This window comes from Melanerpes formicivorus, unplaced genomic scaffold (genome assembly GCF_026170545.1).
Source record: "Melanerpes formicivorus ecotype bairdi unplaced genomic scaffold, bMelFor1.0.p_v2 SCAF_14, whole genome shotgun sequence".
Taxonomy (NCBI): domain Eukaryota; kingdom Metazoa; phylum Chordata; class Aves; order Piciformes; family Picidae; genus Melanerpes; species Melanerpes formicivorus.
The window spans coordinates 5,643,465-5,658,369 of record NW_027142366.1 but is presented as its reverse complement, the minus strand read 5'-3'; the positions used below and the strand labels follow the sequence as shown (position 1 = coordinate 5,658,369).

Here is a 14,905-nt window from a genome sequence, read left to right as displayed (position 1 = left end):
TTGAGGCCCCATCCCTGGAGCTGTGTCAGACCAGGCTGGATGAGGCTCTGGCCAGCCTGATCTAGTGTGAGGTGTCCCTGCCCTTTGGCAGGGGGGTTGGAACTAGATGATCCTTGTGGTCCCTTCCAACCCTGACTGATTCTATGATTCTACTTCAAAAAAGGATTGGATGTGGCACTTGGAGCCATGGTTTAGTTGTCAGGAGGTGTTAGGTATTAGGTAATAGGTTGGACTTGATGATCGCTGAGGTCTTTTCCAACCTTATTGATTCTATGATTCTAAATAGATAAGAAAGGGTACAAATCAAGACGTCACACAGCAAGTCACAAAAGCCAAATGGGTTTAGAGCTTCATGCCTTTTTTTTTATCAGCCATCAGAAGGTCATCGTACATTAAGGCAGCAAGTAGCCAGTGGGCCAGCAAACTTGACTCTCTGTGCAAGTAAAAACAAACAAACAAAAAGCCCAGACAAATGAAACGAGAACGAACATTCAACAGAAAGGTAGCCCAAAGAAAAGAGAACAGAACCAACATTCCAATTACAGACTGACCAAACCCCGCAGACTAACGAGATCACATTAATACCCACACTGACATTTAATTATGCCATTTTGAGCAATAGCCATCACTTCCCCTTTATCACCAGAAAATGCTAACTGCTGATGTAGCCTTACATCAAGGCACTGAGGGGAGACAGAGGGACCGGGGAAAGATGAAAGATTATGTCATCCTCTCTTCATAACACAGCCAAAACTTTATTTGCATGCTGGAGGTCCTTTTCAAATGGCTACCCAAAGGTACACAACAAGATTCTTAATTTAGGGGGACATGCTAAATAATAAAACTAAGCTTTTAATATCTAAGATTCTACATTGTTGCTACATATTTCTTCAACAAACAGTTAATAACCCCGGATAACACTAATGCATACAGCAGAGGATTAAACCAGTAAAGCAAGGCTAAACAAATGCAGGAAGAGTCAACAGTGGAATTTTAATGCAAGCAATTTCCTACACATATTTTTAATGCATATAAGGCACAGCTAATATTGGCAGCCTGGCAAGCAGAAGAAAATCCTGCGACATCACACTAAGTTGTAACTTCACTGCAATTGTTTAGGATGGGGGTGGGGGGAAAAGGCAAAACAAGCTATTTGGGTGGCTATAAGATAAGCTTCCTGTTAGTTAAAATAAAGAAGCAAATGGAATAATAAAGGCTTACTGAGTTTGTTTGCAAACCATCCACAACTCATTATTTCAACCACGGTCTTTGGCATAAATTAGTGGCTTGTCAAATAAATAAATGCACTTTCCGCTGATAGCTTTACACTATCTGCTTGATAGGTTTTGTTGCATGGATGCCTGGTTTGCCTTCATTAAACATTCAAATTGCTACCCCAGGTACCTGATTACAAGCAGCACAAGAGATGGCATCAAAGCAGCACTCCAAGCTATTCCGCCGCGCTCACGACAAAACATTCATCTCTACAGCTTAAACGTAAGGTTAAGGTAAGGCAGAGCAACTTCTTTGTTATTCCTTTCTACTTCATAATCTATTTTTTTCACCAACAGCTGCTTGCAGATATTATTACAGCCATCACTAAACTGTTTGGACAAAGTATCATTGCATCTTATTTGCATAGTTTGTCTGCAACTCCCTGAAGGGAGGTTGTAGCCAGGTGGGGGTTGGTCTCTTCTCCCAGGCACCCAGCACCAGAACAAGAGGACACAGTCTCAAGCTGTGCCAGGGGAGGTTTAGGCTGGAGGTGAGGAGAAAGTTCTTCCCAGAAAGAGGAATTGGCCATTGGAATGCGCTGCCCAATGAGGTGGTGGAGTCCCCATCCCTGGAGGTGTTTAAGAAGAGGCTGGATGAGGCACTTGGAGCCATGGTTTAGCTGATCAGATGGTGTTGGGTGAGAGGTTGGACTGGATGATCTCAAAGGTCTTTTCCAAGCTGGTTAATTCTTTATTCTGTATTATTTTATGGGGGTATTCCACCACTACAAGGAAACAGTGATTTTAAAGAATTGGGGTGGGGTGGGTTTTTTTTGGTGGTTACTAGCTTAGTAAGTCTTTATTGGTCTTTATGTTACCATCCAAAGGGCTGAGCAGAAAAACCCTTTCCCCATGAAATTTTAGCTGTTTTTCCATTCAGCAATCAGACCTCACTGTTTGGGCACCTGCACGCTAGGCCTCTGCTTAAGGAAACACCATGAGCTACTTGTTTATTTGCCATTGTTTGGACTATCTGTATGGAATCTCAAAAATTAAATTCCTTTCCCACTGATTTTTTTTTTTTGGCTTTATCTGGGGAAAACATTGATACCTCCTCCTCCTCCTCCAACCATTTACAATGCTGAAGACAAGGAGGAGCCACCCCACTGGCTGTATGAGCGTTACCTAAAGTACCCTTCGACCACAGACAACAGGATCTGATTTATAAAGATTGAGTGCCTCTTGGTCACTGTAATTTTCCTTAAAGTATACAGTGTTTACTAGACTAAATTGAGCAGAAACCAGGAAATTAATCTTGGTTTCTATGGATTATGAATTTTAAGTCTTGCCCAATAGATGTTCAACTCTGGAAGAACTTCTTACTGTCTGTACAAACCCTGCAGCTCTGAAAACAGCACTGGAGAAACAAGATCTGCCCTTAAGTTACTAGAATAGAACAGGACAGAACAGGTTGGAAGAGACCTCAAAGATCATCAAGCCCAACCCATCATCCAACACCACTTAATCAACTAAACCATGGCACCAAGCACCCCATCAAGGCTCTTTCTAAACTACCCCCAATGATGGTGACTCCACCACCTCCTCAGGCAGCCCACTCCAATGAGCAATCACTCTCTCTATGAAGAATTTCTTCCTAACATCCAGTCTAAACCTCTCCTGGTGCAGCTTGAGACTGTGTCCTCTTCTTCTGGTGCTGGTTGCCTGGGAGAAGAGACCAGCCTCCATCTGTCAACAACCTCCCTTCAGGTAGTTGTAGAGAGCAAGGTGGTCTCCCCTGAGCCTCCTCTTCTCCAGGCTAAGCAACCCCAGCTCCCTCAGCCTCTCCTCACAGGGCTGTGCTCCAGAATCCTCCCCAGCTTTGTTGCCCTTCCCTGGACATGTTCCAGCAACTCAACATCTTTCCTAAACCGAGAGGCCCAGAACTGGACACAGTACTCAAGGTGTAGCTTAAAAGATCCTTTGGTACAGTAAGAGCCTTCTGGATAGGACTCAAACAAACCACAACACATTGTTCCCCACGTGCAGTGCTGTGTCAGTACTGCTGTTTCAATAAGCTTCATGGCACTAAGGCAGCTAAAATTCAGAAGGAATCCATAAACAGAAGCAAGACACAAGTAACTGCAAATGGGCACTGATAATGCTTCTGTTATTTCAAGAGGGCTGGCAATATCATAAATATCATGTGTCTGAGGAATGAAACAAAATTGATTTGTCTCAGACAGAGCCCATCAGGAAGCCTTTACTATGAAGCCAGTATTTAACTTCAGATGACCAATCTGGTTGGCATCTTTTAAGTCTCTTTTCTTTATGCCCATATTATGTGGCAATGCAAAAGAACAAACCCAAACTATCAGAAGGTTTAACATACAAGCACGTTAGTAAATGACAGAACCCTTAAAAAAACAAGTAAAACTTAATGTCCAGGCAGTAAAAGAATTCAAATAAGTTTAAAAGTGTGAGTTTTATTGTCAGGCAGCTAAACAAAACAGCAACATTATCAAAGCCTGTCAGAAAAAGCACAAGGCTGACTTGAGTTTGAAATCTCACATTGCTCAGCTCCACTAGAGGTGTGTCTGAGAGCTGTGTGGTTCTGAGACCATTCATGAAAACATTTACATCGGTCTTGAATTGCTCCTTGCTATTTAGTGTAAACAGAAGACACTGAGCAGATGAAAAAAATCAATAAAACACCAAGATTACTCTGAAAGGTCAAGTTGTTCCAAGGAAAAAAAAAAATGGTTTAGTGTTAGGCTGGTGAGAATTTTTGAAACAAATTTCAGGAAGGAATGATCAATGTACACTAAATCCAGCCACTTAAGACACATTCCAAGTTGCCTGCCTGTAGCTCTATTACAAAATCAATTACAGATTTACATTTTCCACTTTAGAGCCCAAAATTGCTGCACTAGAAGGAGGGGGAAAAAAAGTAAATCAAAGGAAAACTGACTCAATGAATCAATGAAACCTCTCTCCCCCCCCCCCCCAGCAGAAACAGTCTGTTACATCACTGTCTTTTGACTTAGTTCATCACATATGAGACTCCTTCAGAGAAGCTGGAGTCTACCCATCCTTAAAAATGCAACAGAGAAAAGTTATCTTTCATTCAGTGACTGCATTAAAAGTCAATCACAGCTCATCACAGCCCAGCTGTCACTCTTCAGGAATTTTCTGGAGATCTATCAAGATTCCAGCTTATTTTAAAGCAACAGAAATAAAGTCAAAGGAAGTAAAGGCTGCAGAATAAACACTCCCAGCAGCTGTCTTGGGTTTTGTTCCAAATTCCGTCTTCTGAATCATGCAGACTTAACCGAGCACATCCCTGCTGCCTCACAGTACACAAGAAGCAATTTTACCTTGCCTGAGAAGGTTTGATGCCACTGTGGCAAAGCTTGATGCCATTGTGACTTCACTGAGTAGTTCACACAAAGCTGGGAGCACACACACTGAGTGACAACCCTAAGGTGGTAAAAGAGCTAACATTCATTCGCTGTTTCTGAAGTAAAGTTACATAAGATCTGCCTAGCATCTTTCACCCTCAACACCCATTACAAACAAACAATGTTTGTTTACTACCTTATTCTTTCCTCCCATCAACAGTTACAGTTTACAAAGTTGATGCCAAAACATGGCCTGTCATAGACCTTAAGATGATACTCCCTGAAATTGATGCTATAGACATAATTAAGCCAACCACTGACACCAACTTCTGTAACTCTAAGAACTTCTGTGCCTAGTGGTGCTCCTTATAGTATTAAGGATTCCTCTTTCCACTTCACATTTGTTCTTTCTTTCACAGAGGAGAGGCTAAGAGAGCTGGGGTTTAGCCTGGAGAAGAGGAGGCTCAGGGGAGACCTTATTGCTCTCTACAACTACCTGAAGCAAAGTTGTAGCCAGGTGGGGGTTGGTCTCTTCTCCCAGGCAAACAGCACCAGAACAAGAAGACACAGTCTCAAGCTGTGCCTGGGGAGGTTTTGGCTGGATGTTAGGAAGAAATTCTTCACAGAAAGAATGATTGGCCACTGGAATGGGCTGCCCAGGAAGGTGGTGGAGTTACTATGACTGGAGGTGTTTAGGAAGAGACTGGATGGGGCGCTTGGTGCCATGGTTTAGTTGATTAGATGGTGTTGGGCGATAGGCTGGACTCAATGATCTCGAAGGTCTTTTCCAACCTGGTTTATTCTATTCTAGTGATGTTCCTTATGGTATTACGGATTCCTCTTTCCACTTTATATTTGCTCTTTCTCTCACAGTCCTACAGTCTGCATAGCCAATAAAAAACTAATTTAGGGGTTCGAAGAACTCATCACTTCTGTGATTCGGTGACATCAGATGGCCCTGCATGCTGGAGGTTTGAAGCCTGCTTGGGATTTATTCTTTTTTTTCCCCCCACTTTTATATGAAATTATACAGATTGTCACAGGCAACACATTTTTAATTTTGACATTTCAATTTCACACTGGTTTATCCTGGAAAATTATTTTCACTCAAATTGAATTATGTGGCTCTAAAGTTGGTCATGCAGGCTCCACAAAGGAAAGAAGGCACACTCCCTCTTATTAAGCTGTAAATACCAGATTTTTCCCATTTTTTTTTGCTTTGATACAAAGAAGCAATCTGTCCCTGCTCAGAAAAATTTCTGCTGAGTTCAGACCTGCAAGAATTTATAGACCTCTGAACAGCTACTGCCAATAGGTTGGATTTTCTGACATTATACTTCACTAACTCAAAGTGCGTTAGCTTGAAACAGTTATGCTCACAAAAGGTCTCAGAAATAGCCTTGTCAGTGAGTTCAAATAAAGTCTAACAACAAAATGAGAAGTACTATTTAGTTATGAGCCATACATATCATGATAAATCTCTTTCACATCTCTTTTATGTTAGGCCAGGAAACATTGAGACAGCTTTTAAGACGATGGTTTAACATCAGCTTGAGAAACAACCAAAACCAAACCAAACCAAACAACCCCCCTCCAACTTCACCTTTCCAGGTCCACTTCTCAACAGTATCAAACCACTTCATATTTCTTTGATCCACACTTTACAAGTAACCACTCAGAACAACAGAATTCAATCAGGCTGTTGATGTAGTATTTCCACCACACAAAAACTTCCACCTCTAAGTTTCCACCTCAATAACATCTTGGTATCGCTGATTTCACTCTCAGAAAACTCATTCATAAGCTGCTCAATAACAAAAAGAGACTGCTGACACCTTCTGGCCACTTGACATTCTGTCCAAAAAGCTCAAAAGGACTTCCAAGAAAACATCTTGCATGTTTTTTTTCCAACCACTTCGGATCACATGAAGACTTAAGCTACGCCCATACTGCCATATGACAGTTGCATAAAGCTGTTTCCTTCGCCTTTCACCCACATTCTCTCACCCACTTCTCTCTCTTTCACAGAAGCATCCAGAACAACTGGGTGCTCTCACTGCTGCACCCACATCCAGATTTGGCTTAATATTAACCTTCTCAAATGTCACTCTAGGTCTATCACATCCAAGGAATCATTGCAAACGAATCAAATAGTACAGACTCAGCACTGAACCTCTAAAGCCATCCCACATTACAGGTAACATTATATCCACATCTCATTGAAGTAAAAAGTCAAAAACTGGGAGAAGATACCTGCAGATCTTGTTTTTTTTCCTCTGGTTCACTTTCTGATTCCAGCTCTTCCTGTTGGGCCACAGGTTGCTTGAGCTTTTTTCTCTTTTCTGCCTTCTTTTCTTTTTTTTCCACATCCATTTTTGGCATCATAAAATAAAATTAACCTGTAATAGAAAACAAACTGCAATTAGAACCTTTTATATATATATATATAAATTACCAGTATAACTTTGTATATATGACCATGTATAACAATTATTTGTGACTACTTCACTAGGCAATCTGTGTCTGCACTTAATTTTGATCCAGTTTGGGCATTTTTCACCATGCTTCCCTTAGGAATAGATTAAACTACTGTAAAACTAGACTGTTATTCTCCTGCTGAAAACTCAAACACCTAATGCTCCCTGAGGAAAATGTTTCACTGACCTTTCTAGTAGTAATTCCCCCTAACTGACACTGTTCCACGTGGAACTGCTTGATCAGTTGGCTGCCTCAGATAACACCAATCAGCTCTCTCCTTAGAGCACATTAGTGTGCCTGTTAGTCATCTCATTGACATTGTATATACACACATACCCCTACTTTGTTACTAAACAGATAAACTATCAGTTCTGCTTAAACTGCATGTTTCCCTGCTTTCACAGAAACTAATATGGAAAAAAACGTGCTCAAAGAGTTTTGCCTCACAACTCTTTCCATTTTGTCACAGGTTGAGTTGAATCTGCTGATGATACTCAACACCATGCTGCCATCGTGCCAGCTTCAAAATGAAAGTGCTGGCTGGAGCAAAGTAGGAGGGGGTTTGAAGTTCAGATTGTAACAAGAAGCTTCCTGGTCTGGTTGGTGCTTCTGGTTTTCGGGCTTTTCTTTTTTGCGGGGGGGGGGTGGTTTTTCATGCCAGCAGGCTGCAGCTCAGGAGTTGAGGGGAGGTCGCTGGCTTCTGGTGCTGCTCCTGCATTTTGCTGCCTCTCTAAAAATAGGCTAAGGTAATTCTGCATTGGATTATCTAATTTCCAGTAAAGCTCTTTATCTCAACCCAGAATTTGGGGTTCTACGTATTACTTTCCTTCCTATCTGTGTTGGGGCAGAGAGGCTTGTGAGAGCACGCTGTATTAGCCCAGAACGCAGCCACACTTGTGGGACCGCTGCGTACAGCGCTGGGGAGTCACCGCCTCGCTGGTTTCCCAACGCAACCCCCCGGGTTTATTTTTGCTTTTACTGAGGAGTGAGCTACGACCTTCTGACTAGAAAGGTTTTAAGTCTTAGTTACATCTTCTCACGTGCAGCCACATGAGCATCTTACAAGGGAAAACCAACGTTCCTATCCCGGCTCCAGCACTATCCGCCGGCTTCTCCGCAGGGCATACCTGACACCCAGCTCCCGCTGAGGGGATCGTGGGCAGGCGGCTGGGAAGCGAGGGAAAGAAACAGAACTGAGGACGGGGTGCGGGGGGTGGTCGTGAAAGGAGAAAGGGAAGCAGCCCCTTAGTCACCGCCACCACGCCTGTGTCCGAGCCACCCCAGCCGTCCCGCAATCCCAGGCCAGGAGGAGCAGAGAGACCCCCCCCAGGGTTACCTACACCCCCCGCAGCTGTCGTTGCCCCACGACGGCTCGGTACCCTCAGGAAGCCCCACAGAGCGGGCAACACAGAACGCGAATCCCCCTCGCCCCTTCCCCGCACGCACCCCTCGGACCCGCCTCCGCTGCACCTTTAACTGAGTCCCACGCTTGGCGTCGCAGCCCGCCCCCTTCCTCCCACTGGCTACAAGTAGAGAATAGAGGCGTCTGGTTGGTTCCCAGTGTGCCAATCTGTAGCAATAGCCAATAAAACTCCAGACTCAGAATTAAAGCGCCCGCCTGGAACACGTGTGCAGAGGTGTGCTCGGCCGGCTTTGGCGGCCTGCGTGACGTCATCTCTCTGCGCCGAGATCCGCCCTATGGGTTGGCTCCACCCTACCGTTGCCGGGGTGATCCCCGCCGGGCTCGGGATCCACCCGCTGGTTTCTGCCAGGAATCCACACCCAGTTTTGCAAGGGATCCACCCCTCGCTGGCGGTGGAGGACGCCCGGTGGATGGCCAGCTCTGGTGCTCCCCGTACAAGCCGGGGTGCTGCTGGTCGCCCATGCCAGAGATGCGGCTCTCTGGAGAATGGTGGTGATTCCTTTTAGCCAGCAGTTCCCAAAGGCTCCGCGCCGCACACAGCGTTCCCTGCTGTCCTAACCGGCTGTGAGGGAACGTGCCGGGAAGAGCCAAAAGCTGCGGTTTGAGGGAACCAGAAAACATCTCCCAGGACAAGGTTTCCAGGGAACAAATTGCTTTCCATGTTTTCATTTCCTATAAATACAACATACACAAACGTTTCCATTTCCCCCGGTAATTTAAGGGCGAGAATATTTACCACATACACAAGGAGCAACTGCTCCAGGGAACGTTTAGGCTCGAGGTGAGGAGAAAGTTCTTCACAGAGTTGTTAGCCATTGGAATGTGCTGCCCAGGGACGTGGTGGAGTCACTGTCCCTGGAGGTGCTCAAAAAGGGATTGGATGTGGTATTTGAAGCCATGGTTTAGTAGTCATGAGGTCTTGGGTGACAGGTTGGACTTTGAGGTCTTTTCCAACCTTATTGATTCTATGATTATGGCAACCTTACATAAGGCTTTGTTTCTATTTGTGTTGATCACAGTAGCAGCTGACATACTGGCTCTGGTAGCAGATGGCTGTTGACAACAACTCCCTGCACCATTGTACGCACCCTCACACTCCTGTCCAAACCAGGGTCACAGCTTCTGCCATTCGCCTCCTTCCCCCTTCTCCCCAAGCCACAGGATACAAATCCTGTCCCCCACTCATCACTTCTCAGCTCTGGTCTATCCCCTGAAGCCCTGGTCAGCACCTGGTGCTCTGCAGTGAAAAACCTCTTCTCATAGCACCGGTATTGTTTGGTTATATATTACACAGGAAGACTATAAACATCCTCCTGTTGTAGCACTAGGGCTGAGTTATAGCTCTAGAGCACAGGATAATCAGCAGGTGGTGGTATCTAAAATTAGAGCTGTAATTTAAGCTTTTGTTCCAATGCAAATAGGGAAGACATGTTTTCTATGTTTAGACCTCCTACAATAATGATTGTTTTATTACACATCCTATTGTGACATCCTGTGGTTAAACACAGTATTACAGATACTCTCACATCACAATTTTGATCACAACTGCATAAAATTAGACTACATGAAATCAGCAGTGGTACCTCTTGCCTACATTACATCTGTGCTGGACATAAATTCTACTGTCTCTGCCCTTTCTGATGAGAGGCCCACAACTCAATCTATTGATTGTTTGTATGCTACCCTTGTGAGGGACCATAAATCCACATTTCCTCTTTAGGCAGCATTTGTACTCTAATAATTAAGCCTCTTCAAAGATAAACAAGAGGCACATAAGAGTCTGCACAACAGCAGAACAAACACATCAAGGGTGTATAAAGCACATGTACTAACCACACATCTCTTGCAATATTATCAAAGATTATTTTTCCCAGGTCAGGGAACACAGCACTCTCTGCTACAGACACTGCTCAGCCTCCCAACCTCAGCAGAACAGTGCTGTGCACTCATAGCTGCAGGGACTGCAATTACCCTTCAGTTAGTCCTAACCCCACACCCCAGCCCACCAGCCCCAGTGTGCAGAGGAATGGTTCCAATGACACATGAAATTGAGGTCTTGACCTCCCTGACATCATCAGTAAGCCCTGGCATTTTTCTCACAATTAGCTGGATGAGAGGTCTCCTTAGATCCCAGCTGGGGAATTAGTATTGTTCATTAACAGCACATTTCCCTTTCATCAGCCTACAATATTCCAGGCCTCAAGCTAAGCAGCTGGATAGTCATGCAGTTTTAAACAGCCAAGATAGCTGATCAGAATAATAGATGGAACATATCTGCTATGTCTTCACTTGTTTAAGCTTTCTGGAATGACAGCATGAGTGGCCTCCCTAGACAGGGTTGTATTTTGGCCTCATTCTCATTACAGGAGACAGTTAATTCTATTTCCCCTGCCTTTTCCCTGCCAGCTAAAGAAAATACCAATGCAAATCTAGATTCCCCTCTAAGGTGCAATAAATCATGAAGAATGATATTGTGCACATCCCTGAGCACTAGCCTTCAGTGAATTGTTTAAGGTAAGCCTAGAGAAACTAGGTATGGCATTATAAATCAAACCCTTCCAATGATATTCAGAAACCAAGAGGCAGCTTATATGAAACTTGCTTCATGCTGATGTTTTATCAAGCAGAATGCTAAACTGTGTGCCAGTTCACTCCCAAAATTGAGACATCACAGTGGCTTGTATTTCAGGCTTTCACCTTAGGAAACTCATGGTTCAGACAGGACAAAACACAGCCAGCTTTAAGTCATGCTAATTTTAGTTGTCTTCATACCACGGTGCCCCATTTCTCTCCAAGTATCTCCCAGTAAGTTCTTATTCCAAATACAGGAACAAATAAAGCTGGCTTGAAAAGAGTGACAGTTTATTGAATGCATAAACCATTGCTATAAAAATAACTTAACTGAGGAAAATAAATCTGATTACATCAAGAGCTGTAGACAAAATTAACTTTGAAGTAGACAGAGGTTTGATCCAGGTGTGAGGAGCCTCCACTATCTGGATCTGAAAGACAAAAGGAAACACTGTAAGGGTTATGCACCTAAAACTTGCAGGCACAAGGGGTTACAACAGAGCAGGGAAGGGCATGAGCCACATTTTAACTCAGACACTCCCTATACTTCCCTCAGCATACACTATTTTACTAGGACTTGACCAAGCCTCACACTGAGCAGGTGGGAAACCAACCTGCTGCTACAATTTGCTGCCCTAATGCTTGTGTCTATATGGTTATTTCAATCACTACAGGTCAAAAAAAGCGTGCTTGTGCTGTCAGAACCACTCTATTGTATTGCCAGCGCCAGTTAAAGGTCAACTGCCAAGTCTTGAGCAGTTAGAGGTACGACAGTGGCACTCCTACACCGTGTTGACACAAGACTATTTTAAAGCAATGTTTATCTTTACTCCTGCAGCTGTTACCTGTTGTGCTGAAGGCTCCCGTTAGATGGCACTCCAATTGCTCCCGCTGACTTCAAGGCAGCTTCAGAGGCTCGCATCAGGGCTGCATACCTACAAAGAAATAAAGCCAGGCTCAGCACAGCCCCAGGAGTTTCACTCTTTTATCTGCATCCATCACAAGTTTTACAGTTCTAATTGCACAGCACAGTGAAGGTCCACCTGCCTGCAAAAGACTTGTTTATTAAAACAAAGTTTATACTTGGCCTGGCAAAGTATTGCCTGTTCTTGGTTCCTTCAGAGGACTGGGCAGAACTTTGGGATTCTAGTATTTAGAGCCAGATCTCAAAGGGTACTTGAGTTGGTCAGTGCACATTCTCAGTTAGGAGAGACTGATAAAAGTAGGCTTGGAAGAGTTTTAGGAAAGCATTTGACAGGCTTATTACCTCAGCTCACATACTCTTAGAAATGAAGCCTGAGATAAAGAGGAAATAGGGAGTATTTTATGGATGTGATCAAAATTTTACAGAACTCCCTATCTGAGCTCCCCACCAACTCCTGACACTAGCTGGAGTTTCAGCTCAAGCTCAAAGCATTATAAATCCAGCTTACCCTGCTTTGGAGGTGGGATGGCTGCTCCCTTTACAGTTGTGATCCAGAGGATGTCGATGTTTTATGCAGAAGTTGCCACCGCACTGTTCACAAACTACCTTCATCATCTCTTTCCTTTTGCAGCCTGGCTTTAGGCATTTATTGGTGAAGATCTACATATAACAGAAGACATTAAGGTAGTAGTGCTTGCTTGCTTTCTGTGATCAGCTTCAACTCATGACCAAGCTGAAGCACAAAGAATTAAGATAAAACAGAGCAAGTGCCTCACAGGTTCTGCTGTCAGGTGATCTAACTTCACAAGAATTACATAGTTTAGATTAAGAGCAGTTTCCTTACCCTCTGCCTTTGCTGTGATGGATTGTATTTGCAGTCCTTATCCATGTGGGCTCCTACTACAATATCTGGTATTTCCCCTTTCTGTACTGGAATGGGTGCATTACAGAGAGGACACACTGGAACCTGCACATTCTAAGAACATACAACACAGGTTAGTCCAATTTTTCCTCTGCTCACCCTTCTCACACCCACGGTCAATAGAAGCCTATTCACAGGTGGGTTTTGTTCTACTTGTTTACTAAAGCTTTTAAGGATACTTCCTGAAGGCAACTGTAGATCATTATCCAAACCACTGGTTTACCAAATCAGTTCGTAGCAACATTTGCTAAGTCTACTTAAAGTAGACCTCCACATTTTCTGGAATTATAGCCTGGGCCAGATACCAAAGTTTGGCCCCACTTATTCTATTTATTTCTCCTGTGGTTCCATGTTTGATGTCTTTCAACTTAAAGAACTAAGGCTGCAGAAAGTTTTAGGTCACAATGCACTGCTTAGAATACAAAGCATTCCTCTCTGGGAAGATGCAGTTTAAGTGAAGGCAATGAGAATTTAGCAGCACTGACCTCTGAAATGTTATGTTTCCACATACTTGAAATACAGCTGTGTCATTAGTTTACATCTCACACTTCTCCCATCCCCTTCAACTGAAGTCACAGGTCATTGAGTCATAGAATCAACAAGGTTGGAAAAGAGCTCAGAGATCATCAAGTCCAACCTTTCACCCAACACCTCATGACTACCAGACCATGGCACTTAGAGCCACATCCAATCCCCTCTTAAACATCTCCAGGGACGGTGACTCCACCACCTCCATGTTTCAGAGCAGCCTTCTATGTGACTTGGCAGTTCTGCAGGGTGAATTACTGCCTGGTGGATAGGAACTTACTTTTTTGTAGGCAGAGCTACACTTGTGGTTATCATAACGGATGTGATCTTTACAGAAGACCTCCCCACAAGCATCACATTTCAGAGGAAGGAAATCTGTCAGTGAAAAAAAAAAAAAATGGATTCTCATGAAGCAAAGCTCACAGCTGTAAGAGTACACACAAAAGGCTACAAATAAATCCTAGAGCAAATAATTTTTGTCTAGTCACACTGCAATGTTTTTCCCTAGAAAAAGGATGCCGTTTTTCACAAGACATTCAAACTACAGTAAGTGATAAGCTCTCCCTCTTTTTGCCCACACTGCTAGAATAGCACAAGCCTCAGGAGCTCTTTGAAGGCAAAAACTTTAGCGGGGCACTAGTCAGGCACTAGGAGTTGAAGCCCAAACACGAAGCCCAGACTCTAAAAATCTCTTTAGCCTTAAAAAACACCCCACTCCGTAACAGTTTAACAACATGCGAGAACAAAACACACTGAGCTAACCCCTTACTCTTTACTAGACCAACTGAAGAGCAGTTACAGAGACAACAGCACTGGTACCTGCCACTGAGCAAAGCACCCTTGCACAAATTCGGGACACAGGACTTGCCCCCCCGCCCAGTACACAGGCTGTCCGCCCTTACGAGCGGCACTCGAATGGGTGTTCCCGGCGCTGCCAAGCACGCCTCGGGAGCCGGTGCCCACCGACAGCTCCCTCCCGAAAGCGCAGAAGCTCTGCACCCGCGACCGCTCTTACCCAGCTGCTTGCAAGTGCGCTCCGAGCAGTGCTCGCCCAGCCCCGGGAACTCCATGGCCCCAGAACCCTCACACCAACCAACCCCACACAGCTGCCGCCGGCGCCGCTTTTATGCGCCCGCCGCTGACTCACCCACGTGCTGAGTCACGCTGCCTCCCGCCGCGGCCACCGCGGATGACGTCAGGGCAGGCCGAGCCAATGGCGCGCCCCGCTCTCCGTTGCCGGCTGTGTGCGTTTTAGGCGGGTGGCCAATCAGCGGTCGGGGGCGTGCTGAGTCACGCTCCGGGGCGGGGCCGTGACGGGGCAGATCGGGCATGGGCGTGACGAAGCTGGGGAAGCGTCTGGAGCAGGAGTGTTATGAGCGGCAGCTGGGGGAGCTGCGGTGGTTTAGTCTGGAGGGGAGACCTCCTTGCTCTCAACACCCTGAAAGA

General features: G+C 44.8%; 2 protein-coding genes across 12 annotated transcripts in view; both read right to left on the bottom strand.

Moving 5' to 3' along the window:
• The window catches only part of CUNH7orf50 (chromosome unknown C7orf50 homolog), a 158,862-nt gene extending 150,009 nt beyond the window's left edge, over nt 1-8,853 (bottom strand). The window contains exons 1-2 of one of the 9 annotated variants that reach the window (XM_068146707.1): nt 8,537-8,853; nt 6,866-7,011 (exon numbers count right to left, since the gene is read on the bottom strand). In XM_068146707.1, the coding sequence (XP_068002808.1) occupies nt 6,866-6,981 (116 nt within the window). In that variant the 5' untranslated portion in view covers nt 6,982-7,011; nt 8,537-8,853. The other 8 variants (XM_068146708.1, XM_068146712.1, XM_068146714.1 and 5 more) reach the window with 8 other exon arrangements.
• A 2,210-nt stretch (nt 8,854-11,063) lies between these two features.
• On the bottom strand, nt 11,064-14,580 carry ZFAND2A (zinc finger AN1-type containing 2A). Of its 3 annotated transcripts, XM_068146693.1 has the most exons (6): nt 14,475-14,580; nt 13,740-13,834; nt 12,854-12,985; nt 12,518-12,669; nt 11,930-12,019; nt 11,071-11,515 (listed from the first exon to the last, which is right to left on the bottom strand). In XM_068146693.1, the coding sequence occupies exons 1-6, from the start codon at nt 14,527-14,529 to the stop codon at nt 11,506-11,508; spliced, it is 534 nt and encodes a 177-aa protein (XP_068002794.1). In that variant the 5' UTR covers nt 14,530-14,580; the 3' UTR covers nt 11,071-11,505. The 3 variants fall into 3 exon arrangements, with proteins under 3 accessions (XP_068002796.1, XP_068002794.1, XP_068002795.1); XM_068146695.1 differs by lacking the exons at nt 13,740-13,834; nt 14,475-14,580 and adding an exon at nt 13,417-13,713 and having other exon boundaries at nt 11,064-11,515; XM_068146694.1 differs by lacking the exons at nt 11,071-11,515; nt 11,930-12,019 and having other exon boundaries at nt 12,514-12,669.
• Between the last annotated feature and the right edge of the window lie 325 nt (nt 14,581-14,905).

Coding starts and splice junctions, on each gene's coding strand:
- ZFAND2A (XM_068146693.1), bottom strand. CDS start 14,529: ATGGAGTTCCCGGGGCTGGGCGAGCACTGCTCGGAGCGCACTTGCAAG. Junction 12,670..12,853: donor CATCACAGCAAAGGCAGAGG/GTAAGGAAACTG, acceptor TGTTATATGTAG/ATCTTCACCAATAAATGCCT. Junction 12,020..12,517: donor CATCCCACCTCCAAAGCAGG/GTAAGCTGGATT, acceptor ATTTCTTTGTAG/GTATGCAGCCCTGATGCGAG.